This window comes from Diaphorina citri, unplaced genomic scaffold (genome assembly GCF_000475195.1).
Source record: "Diaphorina citri unplaced genomic scaffold, Diaci psyllid genome assembly version 1.1 scaffold1788, whole genome shotgun sequence".
In the NCBI taxonomy this organism is placed as follows: domain Eukaryota; kingdom Metazoa; phylum Arthropoda; class Insecta; order Hemiptera; family Psyllidae; genus Diaphorina; species Diaphorina citri.
This window is the reverse complement of record NW_007379214.1, coordinates 21,725-45,271: the sequence shown is the minus strand read 5'-3', so window position 1 is coordinate 45,271 and position 23,547 is coordinate 21,725. Positions and strand designations below refer to the sequence as shown.

Sequence of the window (23,547 nt, the reverse complement as noted above, 5' to 3'; positions counted from 1 at the left end):
CGAAATTTTGTCAATATACTTTTTTAACATATTTTTCCCATTCTGGAAACAGCTGCATTGAACTCCATGTGAATATTCCCCTTTAAAAGCAACCTTCACAGCCTATTGACTATCACAATGGCCTGGCTTTCAGGAGTTCAGTTCTGGATTCAATTCCTGGTGGAGTTGAAGTGTTTTCAGCTATGTGCTTTTGTTTTGGAGTGTGCTCTTGTGAAAATATTTGATTGGCTATGTGTATGTAAGTAGCCATCAGTGGTGGCATTATGAATAAAATAATATGTATACTAGAAACTAAATAACTTAGGTAATATATGTATTACTAAGTTGGTACTTAAAAAAAAAAAGACGAAATTTTGTCAATATATTTTTTTTTTAACATATTTTTAATAAAATATAAATTTATTGATGTACCTATTGTTGTCTCACATTATTGAGAGTCAGTTCATCCCATAGCACTCTAGTTTTTAGTGAATCACTGAAGTCAAGCAATCTAGTGCAGGGTTGTAGGTTTCCAAGTTTTCTTCACACAAATAATTGACCAGGGTAATAAAAGCATATGGTTCGCGTTTGAACCTAGTCCATCCCATAGCACTCTAGTTTTTAGTGAATCACTGAAGTCAAGCAATCTAGTGCAGGGTTGTAGGTTTCCAAGTTTTCTTCACACAAATGATTGACCAGGGTAATAAAAGCATATGGTTCGCGTTTGAACCTAGTCTTTATCTTCATCCACTTTGATAAATCCTTTTTGCTTAGCTATGTCATCGATTCGATGTAAATCTTTGAGTGATACCTCGCCAGACCCTCGTTTTAGCGGCTTCGGTTGTGACGGGTCCGGTTTCCAAGCCACCAAGTAGATGATTTGGAATGTAGCGGGAACACACGTGCCGCCCCCATTTTTATCGTCATTGGGTTTGCCGTAGTATTTCTCGTAAATGGCGGCTGATGCGTACTGAAGTTCGAGAGGAAAATGTAAACTCCGATTCACGCAGGCATTGCTTTCTCCCATTCCTGTAAAAATATAGTAAATGGGAAGTATTGTGTCTCTTCTCGCCCATCTGATGAGAAGCATACTACGGGATGGACATGCTACGACACAGACCCACACAAGTCTAATGTAGTAGTTGTTTCATTGCTACGAAATAAAAACGGCGCGGCGGTGAAACACTCTTTTTTTTTAATCTCGAATTTCAAAGCACGCGAATAACTACTCCTTATTATTACTTTAATGGAGAATATGGATAAAATTGGTGGTTCTAGAGATAGAGCGATCAGTGTGTGAAATGTGAATGAGTGAATGGATCTCGTTCTTATAATATAAGGTAGATGGCGGCTGATGCGTACTGAAGTTCGAGAGGAAAATGTAAACTCCGATTCACGCAGGCATTGCTTTCTCCCATTCCTGTAAAATATAGTTAATGGGAAGTATTGTGTCTCTTCTCGCCCATCTGATGAGAAGCATACTACGGGATGGACATGCTACGACACAGACCCACACAAGTCTAATGTAGTTGTTGTTTCATTGCTACAAAATAAAAACGGCGCGGCGGTGAAACACTCTTTTTTTTAATCTCGAATTTCAAAGCACGCGAATAACTACTCCTTATTATTACTTTAATGGAGAATATGGATAAAATTGATGGGAAATTGTAAACTAGAATAGTAGGAAGAAATAGTCATCAAACTGTTGCTAAAAACCTTTGACCCACCGATTTTAGAAATTGAAGACCAAAATAAGTCTACAACAGAAGAGTTGTGTTTAATGTACATTATGTAGACTTGTAGATAAAAATCATTCGAAATTGTAAACTAGAATAGTAGGAAGAAATAGTAATCAAACTGTTGCTAAAAACCTTTGACCCACCGATTTTAGAAATTGAAGACCAAAACAAGTCTACAACAGAAGAGTTGTGTTTAATGTACATTATGTATACTTGTAGATAAAAATCATTCGTGCGTGTGTACGCGATATTTGCGCAAAATTCACTCATTTGGACATGAAATATGCACAAATATTGCATATTCACCTCATCACTCAATGATCAGTTGAGAGACAAGGTAGCGTACGTGCTGGGCTTAACATTTGCTTACCGAAAAAGTAATTATTTTGAAACATGCTATTTTTTTTATCATTCGTGAAGAGAAGAGGTATTGACCCTCTACGCTCGTACCTCGTATGTGCATTACAGAATAAAGATCACTTGAACGGGTTACCTTTCAAGTCCCACATGAGTTCAAACATGGAGGGATAGTGAATAACAATTTCGTCTACATCTATGGTAAGCATGTTGAATCCAGCCCTGGTCAGAAGACTGCCTACATCTCGAATCTGTGTGAAAGGTGAAATATGAGATGCCACTCCCCCTCTCCTTTCCATCTCTGCAAGATGGACAGCGGACCTGAAAATAATACATTACTTTTCCTTATTACTGAAATATGAGATGCCACTCCCCCTCTCCTTTCCATCTCTGCAAGATGGACAGCGGACCTGAAAATAATACATTACTTTTCCTTATTATAGATTTAGAGAATAACAAAAGTATAAAGTACTTATCTGAGTAAATAATGAGAAAGCATGAGTTCAATTCAGGGTTCTGGTCATCTGCATGCCAAATTTCAAGTCTCTAGCTCTTACCGTTCTCGAGATATTTTGTTTACAGACAGACAGACAGACATACAGACAGACACAGGACCAATGGCTGAAACTTTGGATTTAGGCTCGGACCTCAAAACGTGTTTTGGCACTAAAAACTGACCATCGAAATTTTGACCCGATTACATTACTTTCCTTCCTATAGGATAAGGAAAGTAAAAAATCCATTTGCATGTTTCAGATAATGATGAGTTGAATTCAGGGTTCTGTTCCACAAACGGATAAAACCAAAATGATTCTTCAGGAAAAATAAAAATCGGTACCTACTCAAACACTGTATACTTTTGAGAACATGCTATTAATAGATAAATATCACATACCAACCATGTTCACCATAATGGAGAGACGTTGTATGAATTGAGGTAGGTAACATCCTCTTTAGTCTTCTTCCATTTAGTTATTGATTAGTCAGGCAATTATGGCATTTTTTTATTAATATTTATTAGAGTGTGCCAACATTGAATAATAATGTTATACACTAATTATGGCATTAAAATCACTTACAGATCACTGTGAAGTCGAGCTATGGTGAACATGGTTGGTATGTGATATTTATCTATTAATAGCATGTTCTCAAAAGTATTCTCTAATAATGGAGTCCACATGGAAATTCGTAAACCCTGTCCACTGCAGTAGGTCCATTGAGAGATATATCTAAAACTGCAGTAGGATAAAGTGATTTTAATGCCATAATTGCCTGACTAATCAATAACTAAATGGAAGAAGACTAAAGAGGATGTTACCTACCTCAATTCATACAACGTCTCTCCACCAAAAATGCTTGCTAAGAAAACACCATCCTGGCGCAGGCATTTTAAAACTTGTTGAAAGCAGCCAGGCAAATTATTAACCCAGTGAAGAGCTAGATTACTGATAAGGAGATCAACTGAATTTTCTGCAAATGGTAAATGTTCTTCGTCAACAAATTTCTTTTCATAGATGACTTCTGTGTCTTCAGGTGGCTCTGCTTGAGAGAGTATAGACTCACAATTGTCACACATTATCAATTTCTCTACACTGCTGGCTTGAATGTTCTTTGATACATGACCTCTCCCACAACCTGGAAACATAACAAAGTGCTAATAAGCTGGGGTCATTTGCAAAAAAAAAAAAGCTGGGTTGAAATCTAGGCGCACAGCAGTGCACCAGGCCAAGTTCCGGTGTCAGCACACCAGTGTGTATATTACACAAAACATTTTGAGTTCGAGCCATTTTTACCCCTATCATAACACCATTAATTTTGCATGTATTGTTACGAAATTTGGACCATATGTTAAGCTATACTTGCTTATTATGCCTCAGAAATTCCGCGGGGGTCATAAAAAAAAAAAAAAAAAAAAAAAAAAGCTGGGTTGAAATCTAGGCGTACAGCAGTGCGCCAGGCCAAGTTCCGGTGTCAGCACACCAGTGTGTAAATTACACATAACATTTTGAGTTCGAGCCATTTTTACCCCTATCATAACACCATTAATTTTGCATGTATTGTTATGAAATTTGGACCATATGTTAAGCTATACTTGCTTATTATGCCTGAGAAATTCTAAAGTTCTAGCTTTAAAGGAAGGGGTAGAAAAGGGGCCTAGAAAATAGCTTATTTTAAGACTGACTGGCTCACTGATTCACTCATCAAAATTATAAAGCACTTCCCAATGTCGTAGAAACTTGAAATTTGGCAGGATGGTAGTTTTGATTAATAAGTAAAGGGAAAAATCTGAAATTGGGCAAAAGTTGCACTGGGCTCCGCCCAGAGGAGGGTAAAAGAACACTCAAATAAGCATCATTCAATAGGATAAGGAAAGTCGTGTGATGTTCACACCAGATTTTTTTTAAGAGGTTTGATAGAGGGAACTGTAACTGCTAGGGTCTTATCGTCCCGACATAGAAGAGAGAAAGAAGACAGGATAGGAGAAAGCCAGCCGTTCCGAAAACGAGCATTATCCCATCAGGATAAAATCCCCCCCGGGCGGGAATCTAACCCGCGACCTAGCGCTTACAAGGCAGACGCACTACCAACCAAGTTAACTAGGCTGGCGAAGGAAGACTTTCTTACCTGCCAAGAACGTGCAGCTCAGTCGACAAAATCTGGCTGTGATGGAATTCTTGGATACAATTTGAGGGAAGAGTGTTTCCAATATGAGAATCCATTGTAAACTGAGCGTGATTTCAGCAACGTCAATATTGGCAGGACGAGATTTGTGCTCCCTGATTAGAAACAAATTGTTGGGAATTAGAAAAATAAAGAAACAAGAATTAGAAACAAAAGAGTTAGATTTGAAATTTGGCAGGATGGTAGTCTTGATTAATAAGTAAAGGGAAAAATCTGAAATTGGGCAAAAGTTGCACTGGGCTCCGCCCAGAGAACGAGATTTGTGCTCCCTGATTAGAAACAAATTGTTGGGAATTAGAAAAATAAAGCAACAAGAATTAGAAACAAAAGAGTTAGATTTATAAACTATGTAATTATTGAGAATTAGAAAATGAATTAATAATTGGAAATACGAGATTTGTGCTCCCTGATTAGAAACAAATTGTTGGGAATTAGAAAAATAAAGCAACAAGAATTAGAAACAAAAGAGTTAGATTTACTTATAAACTATGTAATTATTGAGAATTAGAAAATGAATTAATTATTGGAAACAGAAACAAATTAACAATAATTCAAAACAAATGAAGGGAATCTCAGTGGATCTAAATCATCACATGTCCTTGTTGTTATACTGGATATTATGTCAAGAGGTTCCTACAGATGTAGATCCCTTCAGGAATCTCAGTGGATCTAAATCATCACATGTCCTTGTTGTTATACTGGATATTATGTCAAGAGGTTCCTACAGATGTAGATCCCTTCAGTGCCATGTCCATTTTTGTTTAGGACTACATATTGCAGAAAATACTAACAAACAATAACAACAACAGCAAAAACAACTTACATTTCCGAGTTGTAGATTTCCAATATAGGTAAGTAGACCCAGTCACAGGGCAGTAGAGGTTCGATATCTTTTTCAAACACAATTAATGTTGTTGGATTGCCGCGATTGTTTGGTAACAGGGATACTCGGAATCGCGAGAGGTAATACTGTTTGATTTGAGGTAGTCTGAAATCATTTAATATGTATAAGGATATTAAATATACGGTCACCGGTCACCTACGGCCATGTCTCAGCCACGCGCAAGCGGGCGGAGCCTGCTTGTATTAAATAAAACACTTTCTAAAATAAAAAATACCTGGAGCATAAAACAGATGAAGAGGGTCGTTTTATTGTATTTTTAATATCAATTTGTTTTTCATCCAATTTCGTTCGTCATTTGGCTCTAGTTGTCTAAAGGTGTGTCCCCACATAGTCGACGGCCGTCGATCGATGTGAATTTATTTTGAATCGATGTGGATCGACTTCGATAGATGTCGATCCACGAGATAAAACTATGTTGTCGAGGCAGTGTGGACGTGTCAGTCAACATCGATCGATGGCCAGTCGACCATGTGTGGACACACCTTAATACCAAATTATTCGATCTTCAAAATCAACCTCAGTGGTGCAGTGCTTAGCACGGTAGACTTTGAATCTGGAGGTTGGTGGTTCGAGTCCGAGTCAAGTCATAAAATTTATCTAGGTGTAATAATCGGGGAACGATATTTCTTGCTAAACACAATTAAAAATTCATTTTATGCAATCTTAAAGTAAAAACTTTACCTTGTAATGGCCTCATTGAGTATAGTATTGTTCCGTGATTCATCCCCTATGCTTAGTTGTTCTACTCGAGAAGTAACAGAGCTGAGAGTTCCCAGAAAGTATTTCTCTTCAAATACAAAGCTCGTCATGAGAGGAGAGAGCAAATGTCGGTGCTGGTGCTGCACAACGCTCATCAGAGTCAATGAGAGACTGTGCATGAGCGAGTCATACTTTGAACACTGGAACAAAATGTAAACTCCTTTCAGTAGGTACAAGGTACAGAATTCATACATTTAAACGGAACTTTTGGTGTAGTGCTGTAGTGTGTAAGGAAGAGGATTGTTACTGAAACAGAGTAGAATCTTTTTTGGCTCTGTGCTTAGAAAATGGGGTGCAACTCAACCTCGTGAAGACAACTGTACCCACTTTGAATGTTAGACTGTGCATGAGCGAGTCATACTTTGAACACTGGAACAAAATGTAAACTCCTTTCAGTAGGTACAAGGTACAGAATTCATACATTTTAATAAACGGAACTTTTGGTGTAGTGCTGTAGTGTGTAAGGAAGAGGATTGTTACAGAAACAGAGTAGAATCTTTTTTGGCTCTGTGCTTAGAATATGGGTTGCAACTCAACCTCGTGAAGACAACTGTACCCACTTTGAATGAGTTATTCTTATGTTTTATTACGCTCTGACTTACCTGACTCTCGTAATAAAGTTCTAGAAGAGATCCAAGTGTTTGTATTTCATAAGCTGCATAGTAATGATTTATAGTAGATGACAGATCGGTAGATATCACTATGTTCCGTACATACTCTATCAAGCCATCACATGTATTGAACAATAAAACAGCTTCTTCCTTGTTGTTTTTCAAGAAAATAAATAAATTATTCAGCAGAGAAAATACGGAATCTTTGTGAAGAATCATAGGAACAGAACCTAGCTGAGGCAAGCTATCATGTCCTTTGTCAAATCGGCCATTTAACAACCAAGAGTACTTTGACAATCTGATGAGGCCCTGTTTGAACTGCTCTGAACTAGTACTCTATCAAGCCATCACATGTATTGAACAATAAAACAGCTTCTTCATTGTTGTTTTTCAAGAAAATAAATAAATTATTCAGCAGAGGAAACACGGAATCTTTGTGAAGAATCATAGGAACAGAACCTAACTGGGGCAAACTATCATGTCCTTTGTCAAATCGGCCATTCAACAACCAAGAGTACTTTGACAATCTGATGAGGCCCTGTTTGAACTGATCTGAACTAATCAATCTCTTCATAGAAACATGGGTCTGCTGAGAAATGATCAAGAAAAGCAAAGCATTGCTCAACATGGTACAGGATGTATAGTTTAAAGGACAGGTCAAGCTGTGAGTAAGCCACTTTTGAGTACATTGGAGTATTAGGCAAGAAAAGCAAAGCATTGCTCAACATGGTACAGGATGTATAGTTTAAAGGACAGGTCAAGCTTTGAGTGAGCCACTTTTGAGTACATTGGAGTATTAGATCAGTAAACATGGTAGAAGTAGACTTGTCCTGGCAACTGATAACATTGATAAGATAGATAAGAGCTGCACAATGTTCCATATCTAATTCTGAACTATCAAGCCCAGTGAGATTGAAATGAGCATGTAATAATGTAAGCAGGACAGGAGAGTATTCAGAAAGTTCACTAAGCTTCAGTCCATACATACAAAGCGTACTCAGATAATAGAAACATTCAATGACCAGTTTAATATGACCCTTGTGTTCATTATGGATAAAGCCAAGTACACCACAAGTGATGTCAAAGTGTTCCAGTAGATATCTGCTAATCTCAATGTTTCTAGTAAACAATATCCTGTACAACTTGACAATTTGTACTGTGTAGATATCTATGCTATGCGTTAGCAATGTGGCATGAAGAGATTTGATCAAGTACTCATCATCAATGATATGGCCAGATATTTCATCAGAGTGTCTTGCCATTCGGATTAAGATTTTAATGATATTTGTCATCTGTATGCTATCAGGATGTAAGTTATTCAGAATATAGGATAGTCGTTTGAGCAGATCTGTTCTCATGGACCCCCTCACTAGATCAATTCTCACATAATCCTCATCTTTGATTTCCTTCTCTTCTTTTTTCAAGTCATCCATATTGACATGAAGGTTGGGTTGTTTTAGTTTGTACATGGATATGCAACGGTCCAGACAGAGTTCATCTGAATAATTGACAAATAATTCCTGCATTGCATGCAATGTAGGGGAGATGATTGGTTTAGAGTTATCATCTAAACTGAACCTTAGCATGAGGTACACATTGTTGTCTATAAGTTGTGGCTTGATAGGACCATTGAGAAATGTATTGTATGTATCACTCTTATGTAATATATTAGCCAAAGTATTGATGGAAGTCATGCGTTGCTGCTGTACGGAACTTCTACTCAGATGTAATAGTTCTTGTATTGTGTAGCCAGGTCTATCTGGTTCTTCTCCATGATGGTAAAGTCCTTCAATCTTTAGATTTTCTTCTTTGTAGGCCAGTAGATTTCCTTCAAAGTCAAAGCGAGCATTGTATCCCTCAACACTGGGTTTATTATTCTCATCAGGTTTTACATCTTCAATCCACTTCAACTTGTCCTCCTCTATGACATCCATGTGTGGCCACTTGTTTGCAATTTCTGAAACATAATAGAGGGTCATTCAGTGAAATCATGAAACATACACAATTCAAAAGATTATATCTTTGGGTTCTATTTATCCAGGTAGAGATGGTTTTCTTTATATTCGGCAAAATGGAAAAACATTTAATCTGTGAAGGTTTTTTTTTTTTTTTTTTAGTTTCAATTATGTTTTCTCATATTTCCAAACTGTCCCATCTAACCCTACTGTTATATCTACCATCAATCTACTCACCTGAAACTATAGGTGGTATACATTCCATTTTAACTTCTGTTGTCTGAGTGGCTGTGGTTTCTTCTAAAGGTGATTCAGATACACTTGGTTGACTTCTATTCTTCTTCCTTGATTTGATAAATTCTATCAATCCAGGATCTATGTCAGCTAACAGTTTCTGTTGTTCATTCAAGATTTCTTCAGGTGACATTTTGGACAGTTTCTCAACATTTTCCTGATGAATTACATCTTTGTCTTGACCGTTCACTAGAACACTTGTTTGTCCAAATGTTTGTTCATTAACTTTAGTATTGATTGAGCATGAATTGTTTATTTCAGCTTCTGAAATGTTTCTTTTGGCTCTCATACTTTGAGCAAACAAACTCAATTTTCTCTTGCCTGTTTCCATTTTTATGTTCCCTGTAAAAACACAAATTTTAAATTTAGTAAAGGCCTCAGTAGGCAAGATGTGTGGTGTAAATGTTTATACCATGTAGGACCATAGTCTCCAAGTCTCCTGTGATCCATATAGTATAGGGTATATCCATACCTGAGAGGAATAGTGTTATACATAAAGTTAGGTACTTACTTCCCAGGAATAGCAAAAAATCAAGGAAAAGTTAAAATAAACAGAAAATACTGAAACCTGAAACGCATTCCTATCACACCAAAAATCCAAAATTTAAATTTTAAACAATATTTAAAAATTCCCGCTCTCGCATTTTTTTTCCAATGTTGCCGGACCGCAATGCGTGTGCGTGCGAGAGGCTAGATTTTATAAAATTCTGTGCTAGATTTTCTGCCACTCAAAATTTTGTTTTCATTTTTGAGTGCACTCAAAATTTGTTTTTTTTTTTTTTTTATTATTTTAAGTAAAGAGTTGAGTGCGCTCAATTTTTAATATTAATTATTATTAGCAGTAGGTAGGTATTCTCCACCGAGGCATGTAGGTAAAGGTATTCTATTTAATTCTATTCTAACGTCTGACTTGCTATTGTGACTCTAGAGTATAAATCCCACCCTGTGCAAGTGTGCACATAAATATGATGATGCGAAGCACCAGTAATAAAAAGCAATATCAGACAATCAATAATCACCCATTTCAGCCTTGAGATAACGATAACACATTCCCCAACCCAATCTTCGTTACTAGGAAATACCTACTGGCTTTTTCATTTTACTATTATTGAGCCTGAGGCCGCTGTTCTATTGGGTAAGACTGCAAGAAGAGATAGAAGACTAAGTGCGATTTCTAGATTTTCTAGTCTTGCGATGTCGTACGACAACTCTACGTTTACATTTACATAGACAAGTGACCACTCACTCAAATAGGGAGTCACGTTGAATGCAACAGTTTCCAATGGATCACTGAAGTTAAGCAATGTTGCGCGTGGTTGGTATCCGAATAGGTGACTAATTGACTATCTGCTGGGCTTTTCCCGGCCCAGGATGGGTGAGGTTCATGTGAGAAGACTGTAGATTGTCACCGAATGGAGTGTGAAATTTCCGTCACTAAAAAACTTGCTAGTTAGGTAGGTAATTAGGTGTACCTACTTAGACCGCGTTTTACGAAGTCGGAGTTGGCTTCAATTCTGGATTGAACTGGGTATCTATGAATGGTGGATTTCACCAACCTTCTTTCCAGCCTCAAACAGCCCGTTAGCTTAACAGCCCTGTTAAGCCAATACAAATTAAATGGAACTTAACTGGAGTTCTAATGACTGAATGAATGTTGGTGAAATCCACCATAAGTGTAACTCAATCCTATAAATTGACCTCAATTCTGATTTGGTAAACCTGTATGTTTCATCACTGTATGTTTCAGATATCTTAAGGATGCCCAGCAATGGCCTTTAGACACAGAGCACTCCTTCTTTCACTCCTTCCCTTGGCTGCGGCCCAAGTTGAGACGACGGAATCGGCCTCTGAAGAATGCTTGAGCTCTTCCAGCATCCTGTGGGCAGTTATCATTACTATAATGATCTTGTTAGCCATCTCGGTTGGGGTTTACACCTTGTGGCGGTACTACTGGCGAAGTCGCAAAGGTAAGAAATCTACCTGTACTGTACTGTCTGTTCAATTCTACTAAGACTATCTACTCTTTTCAATTAACTACTCAATGAATGGATCAGATCCTAAAGGTGTGTTCACACATTACATTGAAATGGGAGTCTTTTCTGACGAAATTCCCGTGTGTGGAGTCCAGTCCAGTATGTAGGACTATTGCACCCTGTGTCCACACATGGTCGACGGCCGTCCATCGATGTGAATCGACGTCGATCGATGGCCGGTCGACTATGTGTGGACGCACTTTTAGGGGTCGGTATTGGCAGGTCTGTCAGCGATTCAGCATTGTTTACTGTCATCATTTACTACAGACAAACTCCGTAAAACCATTTGTTTTCTGTGACCGGATCCAAGATCAACCCTTCATCAGATTGGGTATTTGGGAAAAGAAAGTTATTTGTTGAGGATTGAACTTTTTTGTTTTCTAATTTTATGAACGAGTCTTGTGTCGCTTCCATACTAGGTATAAGTCAGTGGTGTAGATGTGTAGAACCATGTGTGGTCTGTATGTGACCCATTGTATTCTTCATGATGATTTAATGATCTTTGTTTCCGCTGCAGATCTCTGATATTATGTATATCTATTGATTCCGCTTGCCTATTTTTGTATCCTCTGTTGATTTTTTTTTCCAAGAGTTTTGATAGAATGATAGAGGTACCGTAAGAACCGAGGTCTGAACGGTCCTCAAATAGAAGAGAGGAGGCATGATTGGAGAAAGCCAGGTGTTTCTAAAATGAACCGACTTTATCCTGAACAGTTAAGGTTCGTTCTCGGAACAATTGGCTTTCTTCTATCCTATCCTGCATCTCTCTTTGCTTTAGGGACGATAAGACCTACCTCAACGGTTACCTACAGTTCTCTCTATCAAACCTCTTGAAAAAAAAAAAAATTTCATCCGTTCCATTTTCTTCCTGCCCACTGGTCATTGTGCGAGTCGCCACTAGATTTACACTTTCACAACGTGGAACTTGCCCCGGAGTCAAGTTTTGCCTATGTATTTCTAGACCTTCTTATATCTACCTTGCTTCTATCTATGGAACTTGCACAACTTTGAATATACGTATAAAGTTCCCACATACCTATCATCTAAATACGCGAAGAGATACCCGAGTATCCGAGGTTAATAAATTCTAATTATATTATTTCGAATGCTCAGGTACCAGAAATTCCTCAGAACATGATTAGATTGAGAGTCGAATAAAAGTTATAGTGGGAATTTTTCCATGATGTAACAGAAGCCAAATGGGAGCTGTAAAGCCTATTAGCTGCGCCTGCTTTGTAAGCGCTAGGTAGCGCGTTAGATTCCAACCCGGGGCGAACTTTATCGTAAATAGATAAAGCTCGTTGTCGGGACGACTTTTTCCCATCTCTCTTCGGTTTGGGGACAATATAAAGGTGTCCATACATAGTCGACCGGCCGTCGATCGATGTCGACTGAACCGTCCACACTGCCTCGACAACATGGATTCACCTCGTCGATCGATGGCCGGTAGACTATGTTTGGACATACCTTTAGACCTCAGTGGTTACAGTTCCCTCTATCAAACCTCTTGAAGGGGGGAAAAAGATGATTCGCTACATCCACACAGAGCCAACTTTCTATTTAAATTCAAATTGCGAAGCAAATCGTTGAATTATCTTGACACTCTTGATAGAGTCTTCTTTCAAGCTTTGATTTTCATAATCAGGGAATTGCATTGATGAGACCATGGCAGATCAGATAAGGTGGATAGTGAATACTGACAGCATGTCCCATTGCAGAATGAAGCCTTTCTCCTTCTCTTCTAACTTTTGAAATGCCGAGAATAAAATTGTTAAACTATGTAAAGATTTGTGACTAGGAAAAGACCAACACATGGTCAATCTATTGGTCATAGTTATTTTCGACTCGACCAGCGGCGGCGAGGCGTCTTTACGGCCAAAAGAGAGCCATTTCGCAATTTTAAACGGAAAGGTTTGTTTAAGTACTTAGCTATTATTGTTACACGCGTACATCATTTTTGAACAACAGAAAGTTCATGGAGATAAAAATGGATTTTGGAAAATTTAAAAAAAATGTCAACCACGTGGAGGTTCCAAGTCCTCGATTAGGTGTGCACTGTGCAGATGCTTCGATTTTATTACTTTTCTAACCCAGTATCACTTATCCAATCGGATATCACACCCACAGCTGGAAAATTCTGTGCTTGATGAGGTGAATTTCATGTACTCATACTACTCATATGTCGTAGTTATAGTATGTTGTGTCCCTCATCGGATGGACGAGAATTAAATCAATGGGAGGAAAAAAGGTGTAAGACCTTAGGTATTGTTCATTCCATAATTATGTAGATTCGTAGAGGCTTTTCTTCACCCATCCTTTAGGGCGGTTTGCCTCTACAGCTAAGCCTCGGAGTGGGCTTTTTGTGTATGGAGTTAAGCCATATGTAGGGATAGGGGATAGCTGTCGAATTTTAGGAGCACGACTTTAAAATTGTATTATTATAATGTAGATTTAACCTTTGATGACAATGTCGGGTTAGGTACATATATGTTGAGGTTGGAGGTATCTATTCCTATAACTCTATTTAAATGTCTATCCGACTTGCCACCTAAAGATATAGGTTATAGCTATTAAGATTGGGCAGTAGTCAGTTTATTCTACGGGTATTGAGGCTTTTCTTAACCCATCCTTTAGGGCTGTTTGCCTCTACAGCTAAGCCTCGGAGTGGGCTTTTTGTGTATGGAGTTAAGCCATATGTAGGGATAGCCGTCGAATTTTAGGAGCATGATTTTAAATTGTATTATTATAATGTAGATTTAACCTTTGATGACAATGTCGGGTTAGGTACATATATATTGAGGTTGGAGGTATCTATTCCTATAACTCTATTTAAATGTCTATCCTACTTGCCACCTAAAGATATAGGTTATAGCTATTAAGATTGGGCAGTAGTCAGTTTATTCTACGGGTATTTCAACATCAGTTTATACTGATTGGCCTTTGATACCGCAAACTTTACGACAGTTAGGACTGTAGATAGGTAACCTCCCTACGTACATAGAAAGTCTCAACCCACCTTAACGTTTGTTGGTACGTTGGTAGCTTTAAAGCTATAACTATCACAATGGTAAATGCTCAGGTATTTCAAGGTAAATAATAAACAACACGGTTTACATTACATAAATGTCTGTTCAGTTATGCTTGAGGTATGCAGTTGTAATGTGCCGTGTGGTTAGGTACACAAAGGTTCTGATAATCTGATTACCCATACATAGGTACGAGTACTTTCAGATGTGTGTTTAATGTTTATAGTTCCCCATGTAATGTACCCAGTAAACTCCACAGTCTCAACAAGGAAGGAGAATTAATGTCAAAGATAAGTAGGTATGTAGGCAGTACCTCCTATCTACGTTGCAGGTCGATGCGACATTATCTGATGTTTATCGTCATTACTTCACGTACATTGTTATCTCTATAGATAGGCGAGGTATCGCAGGTACATAGATATACCTGGCCCAATACCAGGGCTATACCTACAAGAATTTGGCTCCAAAATGTTTGGAACAAAAAGGAAAATTTTGCAAAAAGGTAGACTACCAAACCAGTTCGGGGCTCCACTGGGTACAGGAAGATCCATGGAGCAGCATTTGGTAGATTCCTATTACGAGAATACCAGATGCAGTCACGATACAGCTATTTGTCGTTTTATCTAGGAATGTGATTGGGTTGTTGTGTAACTCAATGTACACTGTACCGTACATCCCCTGCTGATTTGAACCTTACTCCTCTCACAACTTCCTGCTCATCTTAGGATCAACTAACGGAGATGTAGATGCTAGAGATACCAATCCAGTCATATTGGTTATTGATGATGCTAGTATTGACCTAATCCTAATCACCTTGTATGAGATTGTGTGTTAGATAACTAATCTACTTCTCCATAGAGAACAGATGTTTCATGTCAATAGATAAAACGGTTCAATATAATTTTAATAAAATAGTTATCAGAATTTACAAATCTTCCTTGTGCACGTCTGTATCAGCAACTGTCACATGCTCATCTTCTTTGCTTTTCTCTTCGTCACAAATTTTCAACAAGGTTTTCATTTTCTGCGCCAAGTTACCTTTCTTCTCAATGATTCCAAAGTACTTGTCAACCTCAGCTTGATCCTCCATCTTGTCGTGTTTGATAATGTGTGTCGTCCATGTTTCAACCGTATTGAAAAGGCTCGCCGTTTGCCTGCTGAGATTCTTAGTTCCTTTCGCCCAAGATAATTTCAGTTTCTGTATGGTTTTCGTTGAACTTTCAGGACGGTCCTTATTTGTTGCGGTTTCTTCAGCTTGATTCTTTTCATTTTCTAGTTGATTATTCGATCCGCTACCATTGGTTTGTATCTCCGTATTTTCAATACCATTGCTCATATCGCCAATGTTACCAAGCTCCATCTTGTCACTCTCATTCTGTTTCCAATCATTCGTCACTATGTTTAATTCTACGGATTCCATTTCCACCAAACGAACCTGACGTTTAAAAAGGTAAACAGTACAGGTGTGTACCTTATAAAATCTACAACGTTCAATTTGTGTTTGATAAGGACAAATAGGGCTCCTAAGTATTACAATATTAAAATTTCTTCTTAATTTTCATTACGTATTACTTATTAAATTCTGGCTCTGAAGCTAAACAGCCCACACATTTCAGTGAATCGCGATTCAAAAGTTAGAACTTGAAGGTTGGACTTCAAGATTTGTCGAATAAGTAATATCTGATACTTATGGCGAACAATACCCAAAGCCTACCCGCAAAAATGTGAAGAGACTCTCAGCCTCACCAAAAATTTATTCTTTATCATTAATCAAATAGTCATTACTTATCTCAAGGTTTTGTGTGCTCTTTTCACGTAAGGTGCGTCACTTCAAATATGAGCGCGAAAACATGGGCTTGGAGGGAAAATACGCATTTTGTTCGTACAGACGTAGAAAAGGTGTTCGGGATTTTACGAAAAGCTGAGTTTTCTCAGGACCAAATGGAATCGGGAAATACGATTGACTATGGGGCCCACTAAAACATGGGCTTGGAGGGAAAATACGCATTTTGTTCGTACAGACGTAGAAAAGGTGTTCGGGATTTTACGAAAAGCTGAGTTTTCTCAGGGCCAAATGGAATCGGGAAATACGATTGACTATGGGGCCCACCTGTGCAACAGGGGCTGCGGGGGTGGCTAAGTGATTCACACTATTTGGTCCCCAGGAGGCCCAACTTTGAAATCTCAATTGAGGATTCCCTAACTTGTAGCTCCATATGAAACTGCATAACATATTTTATATTAATATCCAAAGATTCTAAAGTCCGAGAGGAAATAATGCAACTGCTACCTAGATTGGTCCCCAGGAGGCCCAACTTTGAAATCTCAATTGAGGATTCCCTAACTTGTAGCTCCATATGAAACTGCATAACATATTTTATATGTATTAATATCCAAAGATTCTAAAGTCCGAGAGGAAATAATGCAACTGCTACCTAGTACCTCTTCTTTTACTATTTAAATTCCTTTCACCTCGCCCGTGGCGCTCCTACTTTACGTGACCCCAGCTCGCCTCTGTCTCATTGTACCTACAAAGTCGGTTCTTTCTACAAACCGATTACGAATTTGTGACCCATCCGCTCTCTGCGTAACAGGTGGTGTTCTTCAATTCTGATTTGGTAAACCCGCTCCTCGCTCTTTCAATAGGTAACGTTGGAATGCTAAATCCCCTATCACTGTATGTTTCAGATATCTTAAGGATGCCCAGCAATGGCCTTTAGACACAGAGCACTCCTTCTTTCACTCCTTCCCTTGGCTGCGGCCCAAGTTGAGACGACGGAATCGGCCTCTGAAGAATGCTTGAGCTCTTCCAGCATCGTGTGGGCAGTTATCATTACTATAATGATCTTGTTAGCAAGTTGAGACGACGGAATCGGCCTCTGAAGAATGCTTGAGCTCTTCCAGCATCGTGTGGGCAGTTATCATTACTATAATGATCTTGTTGGCCATCTCGGTTGGGGTTTACACCTTGTGGCGGTACTACTGGCGAAGTCGCAAAGGTAAGAAATCTACCTGAGCTGTACTGTCTGTTCAATTCTACTAAGACTATCTACTCTTTTCAATTAACTACTCAATGAATGGATCAGATCCTAAAGGTGTGTTCACACATTACATTGAAATGGGAGTCTTTTCTGACGAAATTCCCGTGTGTGGAGTCCAGTCCAGTATGTAGGACTATTGCACCCTGTGTCCACACATGGTCGACGGCCGTCCATCGATGTGAATCGACGTCGATCGATGGCCGGTCGACTATGTGTGGACGCACTTTTAGGGGTCGGTATTGGCAGGTCTGTCAGCGATTCAGCATTGTTTACTGTCATCATTTACTACAGACAAACTCCGTAAAACCATTTGTTTTCTGTGACCGGATCCAAGATCAACCCTTCATCAGATTGGGTATTTGGGAAAAGAAAGTTATTTGTTGAGGATTGAACTTTTTTGTTTTCTAATTTTATGAACGAGTCTTGTGTCGCTTCCATACTAGGTATAAGTCAGTGGTGTAGATGTGTAGAACCATGTGTGGTCTGTATGTGACCCATTGTATTCTTCATGATGATTTAATGATCTTTGTTTCCGCTGCAGATCTCTGATATTATGTATATCTATTGATTCCGCTTGCCTATTTTTGTATCCTCTGTTGATTTTTTTTTTTTTTCAAGAGTTTTGATAGAATGATAGAGGAACCGTAACAACGAAGGTCTTAACTGTCCTGAAATAGAAGAGAGGAGGCAAGATTGGAGAAAGCCAGGTGTTTCTAAAATGAACCGACTTTATCATGAACAGTTGAGGTTCGTTCTCGGAACGACTGGCTTTCTTCTATCCTATCCTGCATCTCTCTTTGCTTTTGGCACGATAAGACCAGTCTTGTGTCGCTTCCATACTAGGTATAAGTCAGTGGTGTAGATGTGTAGAACCATGTGTGGTCTGTATGTGACCCATTGTATTCTTCATGATGATTTAATGATCTTTGTTTCCGCTGCAGATCTCTGATATTATGTATATCTATTGATTCCGCTTGCCTATTTTTGTATCCTCTGTTGATTTTTTTTTCCAAGAGTTTTGATAGAATGATAGAGGTACCGTAAGAACCGAGGTCTGAACGGTCCTCAAATAGAAGAGAGGAGGCATGATTGGAGAAAGCCAGGTGTTTCTAAAATGAACCGACTTTATCCTGAACAGTTAAGGTTCGTTCTCGGAACAATTGGCTTTCTTCTATCCTATCCTGCATCTCTCTTTGCTTTAGGGACGATAAGACCTACCTCAACGGTTACCTACAGTTCTCTCTATCAAACCTCTTGAAAAAAAAAAAAATTTCATCCGTTCCATTTTCTTCCTGCCCACTGGTCATTGTGCGAGTCGCCACTAGATTTACACTTTCACAACGTGGAACTTGCCCCGGAGTCAAGTTTTGCCTATGTATTTCTAGACCTTCTTATATCTACCTTGCTTCTATCTATGGAACTTGCACAACTTTGAATATACGTATAAAGTTCCCACATACCTATCATCTAAATACGCGAAGAGATACCCGAGTATCCGAGGTTAATAAATTCTAATTATATTATTTCGAATGCTACCTAGTACCTCTTCTTTTACTTTTTAAATTCCTTTCACCTCGCCCGTGGCGCTCCTACTTTACGTGACCCCAGCTCGCCTCTGGCTCTAATACATTGTACCTACAAAGTCAGTTCTTTCTACAAACCGATTACGAATTTGTGACCCATCCGCTCTCTGCGTAACAGGTGGTGTTCCGAGATTGTTGACTATATTCAATCACCCTGTACCTGTACAACATATACATATGAGTAGAGTACATAATATATGTATTTTGTACATATACTCCTATACATAGGTAGATACATAATAGCTCTTGTTCAGCTCAAGTCAACTTGGCATCCCGATAAGTTCCTAACACATGGAATCTTTGGTCCCCTTATGCCGGCCAAGCTCAGACTGTCCGAGGTCTGCCAGACGGTCTGAGCGTGAGTGGCCGGCTTTGGACCGGCTACACCGTGAAGTCAGATTAACAGCCTGCGTCAACCACCGGTCTTGAGCGGCTTCAAAAATTAACTCATTTGATATGAAGATATGAAGGAGTCCAAATACAGTGACCTATCGTCCTGTCAGTTACGTCTCAGCTGGTATTGGTGTAAGCCGTAGAAGAAGGGCCATCGGCTATCTTAGGCCCTTTGTTACTGCGACCTGATCTTTTGTGAAGTCTTTTGCAGCTTCGCCAAATAATTATGGCTAAAAGTATAGTCCAAATACAGTGACCTATCGTCCTATCAGTTACGTCTCAGCTGGTATTGGTGTAAGCCGTAGAAGAAGGGCCATCGGCTATCTTAAGCCCTGTGTTACTGCGACCTGATCTTTTGTGAAGTCTTTTGCAGCTTCGCCAAATAATTATGGCTAAAAGTATGAAAATGAATCACATAGAGATGATAATACATGTCGTATAATGACGTCAGAGTATAAATCTTATCTAGTCTTACCCCAGAATATCCCAGTGTAACCGCAAACTTCGAAGTTGGATAATACGCAATATAATTATACGAATGACAAAATACCATCGGGAGTGATAATGATTTTAGACTCTTGAGTGGAAGGTAACACACTAAGTAATGACGTCAGAGTATAAATCTTATCTAGTCTTACCCCAGAATATCCCAGTGTAACCGCAAACTTCGAAGTTGGATAATACGCAATAATTACGAATGACAAAATACCATCGGGAGTGATAATGATTTTAGACTCTTGAGTGGAAGGTAACACACTAAAAGCTAAATTGACGCTGGAGGTGTTCTCTACCACCTAACCATTAGGGCTCCATTATTATGTGGTCCATTCGAAGTTGGATAATACGCAATAATTACGAATGACAAAATACCATCGGGAGTGATAATGATTTTAGACTCTTGAGTGGAAGGTAACATACTAAAAGCTAAATTGACGCTGGAGGTGTTCTCTACCACCTAACCATTAGGGCTCCATTGTTATGTGGTCCAAATTTTCAAATACACGAGAATAAAATTCCAAATAAAGGCTTGGATTGAACCAACGCGTTCCCATGGTGAGGTCTGTGATCACTACTTACTGATGTGGTCCAAATTTTCAAATACACGAGAATAAAATTCCAAATAAAGGCTTGGATTGAACCAACGCGTTCCCGTGGTGAGGTCTGTGATCACTACGTACTGCCGTAGTTTACAAGTTGAGTACCCATTAGAAGTCTATTAGAACTGAAGAGAACAGGTACCTACATAATAATATATGATGAAAGTTATTAAAAGTTATTTTTGAGGCCAACATCACATTCTTTCTCGGATAGTTTTCATCGGCTCGAGGGCATTTTATCTCCATGTTACCTGACCACTTGAAACTGCAACATAATGGCTCTACCAGCAGACAAACATCCACACAGAGCCAACTTTCTATTTAAATTCAAATTGCGAAGCAAATCGTTGAATTATCTTGACACTCTTGATAGAGTCTTCTTTTAAGCTTTGATTTTCATAATCAGGGAATTGCATTGATGAGACCATGGGAGATCAGATAAGGTGGATATAGTGAATACTGACAGCATGTCCCATTTCAGAATGAAAACATCCACACAGAGCCAACTTTCTATTTAAATTCAAATTGCGAAGCAAATCGTTGAATTATCTTGACACTCTTGATAGAGTCTTCTTTGATTTTCATAATCAGGGAATTGCATTGATGAGACCATGGGAGATCAGATAAGGTGGATAGTGAATACTGACAGCATGTCCCATTGCAGAATGAAGCCTTTCTCCTTCCGTTCTAACTTTTGAAATGCCGATGATAAAATCGCTAAATTATGTAAAGATTTGTGACTAGGAAAAGACCAACACATGGTCAATCTATTGGTCATAGTTATTTTCGACTCGACCGGCGGCGAGGCGTCTTTGCGGCCAAAAGAGAGCCATTTCGCACCCTTTTCTCGTGGATTTTAAACGGAAAGGTTTGTTTAAGTACTTAGCTATTACTATTACGCTCGTACACAATTTTTGAAGAACAGAAAGATGATGGAAATAATTAGAAATGAGGTGTGGAAATTTTAAAAATGTCAACCAGATGGAGGTCCCAAGTCCCCGATTAGGTGTGCACTATGCAGATGTTTCGGCTTTATTACTTTTCTAACCCAGTATCACTTATCCAATCGGATATCGCGAGAATAAAATTGTTAAACTATGTAAAGATTTGTGACTAGGAAAAGACCAACACATGGTCAATCTATTGGTCATAGTTATTTTCGACACGACCGGCGGCGGCGAGGCGTCTTTGCGGCCAAGAGAGAGCCATTTCGCAATTTTAAACGGAAAGGTTTGTTTAAGTACTTAGCTATTATTGTTACACGCGTACATCACTTTTGAACAACAGAAAGTTCATGGAGATAAATGGAGTTTGGAAAATTTAAAAAAATGTCAACCACGTGAAGGTTCCAAGTCCTCGATTAGGTGTGCACTGTGCAGATACTTCGGCTTTATTACTTTTCTAACCCAGTATCACTTATCCAATCGGATATCGGTTTCCGAACACCCTAGAAAGGAAACACACAGCACCTAGCACATACGAGCGTACTACGTGTACGCTTATGTGTGTCATTTGTGTCGCAGAATATTCCAAATCGATTTGTCTTACGGTATTTCGCCAGTCATGCTCATTCTCATACCTTGCCATCTCTTATCAGGTAGGTATCACTTAAGGAGAGAGTTAATATCTGCAACTCTAGACTCACGAGTTGGTCCTTGCATATTGATAAAGGAGGATTTCCGGACTGGACAGTCCCGTTTTAATTGTTTAGAGTTTGTGTCGCAGAATATTCCAAATCGATTTGTCTTACGGTATTTCGCCAGTCATGCTCATTCTCATACCTTGCCATCTCTTATCAGGTATCACTTAAGGAGAGAGTTAATATCTGCAACTCTAGACTCACGAGTTGGTCCTTGCATATTGATAAAGGAGGATTTCCGGACTGGACATTCTGGACAGTCCCGTTTTAATTGTTTAGACTACTCTTGGATGGATTGGCTGGGATCGAAACAATCGTATGCCAAAGATCTACATACCAAGTGCACCCCGAACTCCAAACTCAGAGCCGAAAAATTTCGCACCCACAGCTGGAAAATTCTGTGCTTGATGAGGTGAATTTCATGTACTCATACTACTCATATGTCGTAGTTATAGTATGTTGTGTCCATCATCGGATGGACGAGAATTAAATCAATGGGAGGAAAAAAGGTGTGTCTGTGAAGGTTTTTTTTTTTTTTTTTTAGTTTCAATTATGTTTTCTCATATTTCCAAACTGTCCCATCTAACCCTACTGTTATATCTACCATCAATCTACTCACCTGAAACTATAGGTGGTATACATTCCATTTTAACTTCTGTTGTCTGAGTGGCTGTGGTTTCTTCTAAAGGTGATTCAGATACACTTGGTTGACTTCTATTCTTCTTCCTTGATTTGATAAATTCTATCAATCCAGGATCTATGTCAGCTAACAGTTTCTGTTGTTCATTCAAGATTTCTTCAGGTGACATTTTGGACAGTTTCTCAACATTTTCCTGATGAATTACATCTTTGTCTTGACCGTTCACTAGAACACTTGTTTGTCCAAATGTTTGTTCATTAACTTTAGTATTGATTGAGCATGAATTGTTTATTTCAGCTTCTGAAATGTTTCTTTTGGCTCTCATGCTTTGAGCAAATAAACTCAATTTTCTCTTGCCTGTTTCCATTTTTATGTTCCCTGTAAAAACACAAATTATAAATTTAGTAAAGGCCTCAGTAGGCAAGATGTGTGGTGTAAATGTTTATACCATGTAGGACCATAGTCTTCTGGGATCCATACCTGAGAGGAATAGTGTTATACATAAAGTTAGGTACTTACCTCCCAGGAATAGCAAAAAAATCAAGGAAAAGTTAAAATAAACAGAAAATACTGAAACCTGAAACACATTCCTATCACAGATCACACCATAAAATCCAAAATTAAAATTTTAAAGTTTTAAACAATATTAATATTTAAAAATTCCCGCTCTCGCATTTTTTTCCAGTGTTGCCGGATCGCAATAACCTTTGTGGCTGAATAAATGAGTAGGTGGTACTTACCTAATTGCTCTGTGCTCACTGCTCATTGAGAAGTATATTGGTAGATTGGCACATGCACACCTGTTCTTTGAGGTA

The 23,547-nt window shown here is 38.7% G+C and overlaps 3 protein-coding genes across 4 annotated transcripts; all 3 read right to left on the bottom strand.

Annotated features, from left to right (window-relative positions):
* Positions 1-436: 436 nt before the first annotated feature.
* On the bottom strand, positions 437-3,739 carry LOC103517257 (arginine-hydroxylase NDUFAF5, mitochondrial). Of its 2 annotated transcripts, XM_026829414.1 has the most exons (4): positions 3,398-3,739; positions 2,212-2,396; positions 710-1,008; positions 437-573 (listed from the first exon to the last, which is right to left on the bottom strand). In XM_026829414.1, the coding sequence occupies exons 1-3, from the start codon at positions 3,718-3,720 to the stop codon at positions 710-712; spliced, it is 807 nt and encodes a 268-aa protein (XP_026685215.1). In that variant the 5' UTR covers positions 3,721-3,739; the 3' UTR covers positions 437-573. The 2 variants fall into 2 exon arrangements, with proteins under 2 accessions (XP_026685215.1, XP_026685214.1); XM_026829413.1 differs by lacking the exon at positions 437-573 and having other exon boundaries at positions 630-1,008.
* A 929-nt stretch (positions 3,740-4,668) lies between these two features.
* LOC103517256 (RNA polymerase II-associated protein 1) lies at positions 4,669-9,870 on the bottom strand. The gene is made up of 8 exons (XM_026829417.1): positions 9,792-9,870; positions 9,224-9,622; positions 7,761-8,988; positions 7,385-7,660; positions 7,023-7,155; positions 6,343-6,560; positions 5,581-5,745; positions 4,669-4,852 (listed from the first exon to the last, which is right to left on the bottom strand). Exons 2-8 carry the CDS (start codon positions 9,609-9,611, stop codon positions 4,669-4,671), a joined length of 2,592 nt encoding a protein of 863 aa, XP_026685218.1. The 5' UTR covers positions 9,612-9,622; positions 9,792-9,870.
* An 11,995-nt stretch (positions 9,871-21,865) lies between these two features.
* On the bottom strand, positions 21,866-23,331 carry LOC113470736 (RNA polymerase II-associated protein 1-like). The gene is made up of 3 exons (XM_026829416.1): positions 23,252-23,331; positions 22,712-23,110; positions 21,866-21,900 (listed from the first exon to the last, which is right to left on the bottom strand). The coding sequence occupies exons 2-3, from the start codon at positions 23,097-23,099 to the stop codon at positions 21,866-21,868; spliced, it is 423 nt and encodes a 140-aa protein (XP_026685217.1). The 5' UTR covers positions 23,100-23,110; positions 23,252-23,331.
* Positions 23,332-23,547: the final 216 nt, after the last annotated feature.

What these genes read in the sequence shown, in the direction of transcription:
- LOC103517257 (XM_026829414.1), bottom strand. Translation starts at nt 3,720, where the DNA reads ATGTTTCCAGGTTGTGGGAGAGGTCATGTATCAAAGAACATTCAAGCC. An exon ending in GAGACGTTGTATGAATTGAG is followed by an intron (nt 2,397 to 3,397) that starts GTAGGTAACATC and finishes TATTATTTTCAG; the next exon opens with GTCCGCTGTCCATCTTGCAG. An exon ending in ACTCATGTGGGACTTGAAAG is followed by an intron (nt 1,009 to 2,211) that starts GTAACCCGTTCA and finishes ATATTTTTACAG; the next exon opens with GAATGGGAGAAAGCAATGCC.
- LOC113470736 (XM_026829416.1), bottom strand. Translation starts at nt 23,099, where the DNA reads ATGGAAACAGGCAAGAGAAAATTGAGTTTATTTGCTCAAAGCATGAGA. An exon ending in TATACCACCTATAGTTTCAG is followed by an intron (nt 21,901 to 22,711) that starts GTGAGTAGATTG and finishes TTTCCTTTCTAG; the next exon opens with GGTGTTCGGAAACCGATATC.
- LOC103517256 (XM_026829417.1), bottom strand. Translation starts at nt 9,611, where the DNA reads ATGGAAACAGGCAAGAGAAAATTGAGTTTGTTTGCTCAAAGTATGAGA. An exon ending in TTAAACTATACATCCTGTAC is followed by an intron (nt 7,661 to 7,760) that starts CATGTTGAGCAA and finishes TACATCCTGTAC; the next exon opens with CATGTTGAGCAATGCTTTGC. An exon ending in GCTGTTTTATTGTTCAATAC is followed by an intron (nt 7,156 to 7,384) that starts ATGTGATGGCTT and finishes ATTGTTCAATAC; the next exon opens with ATGTGATGGCTTGATAGAGT.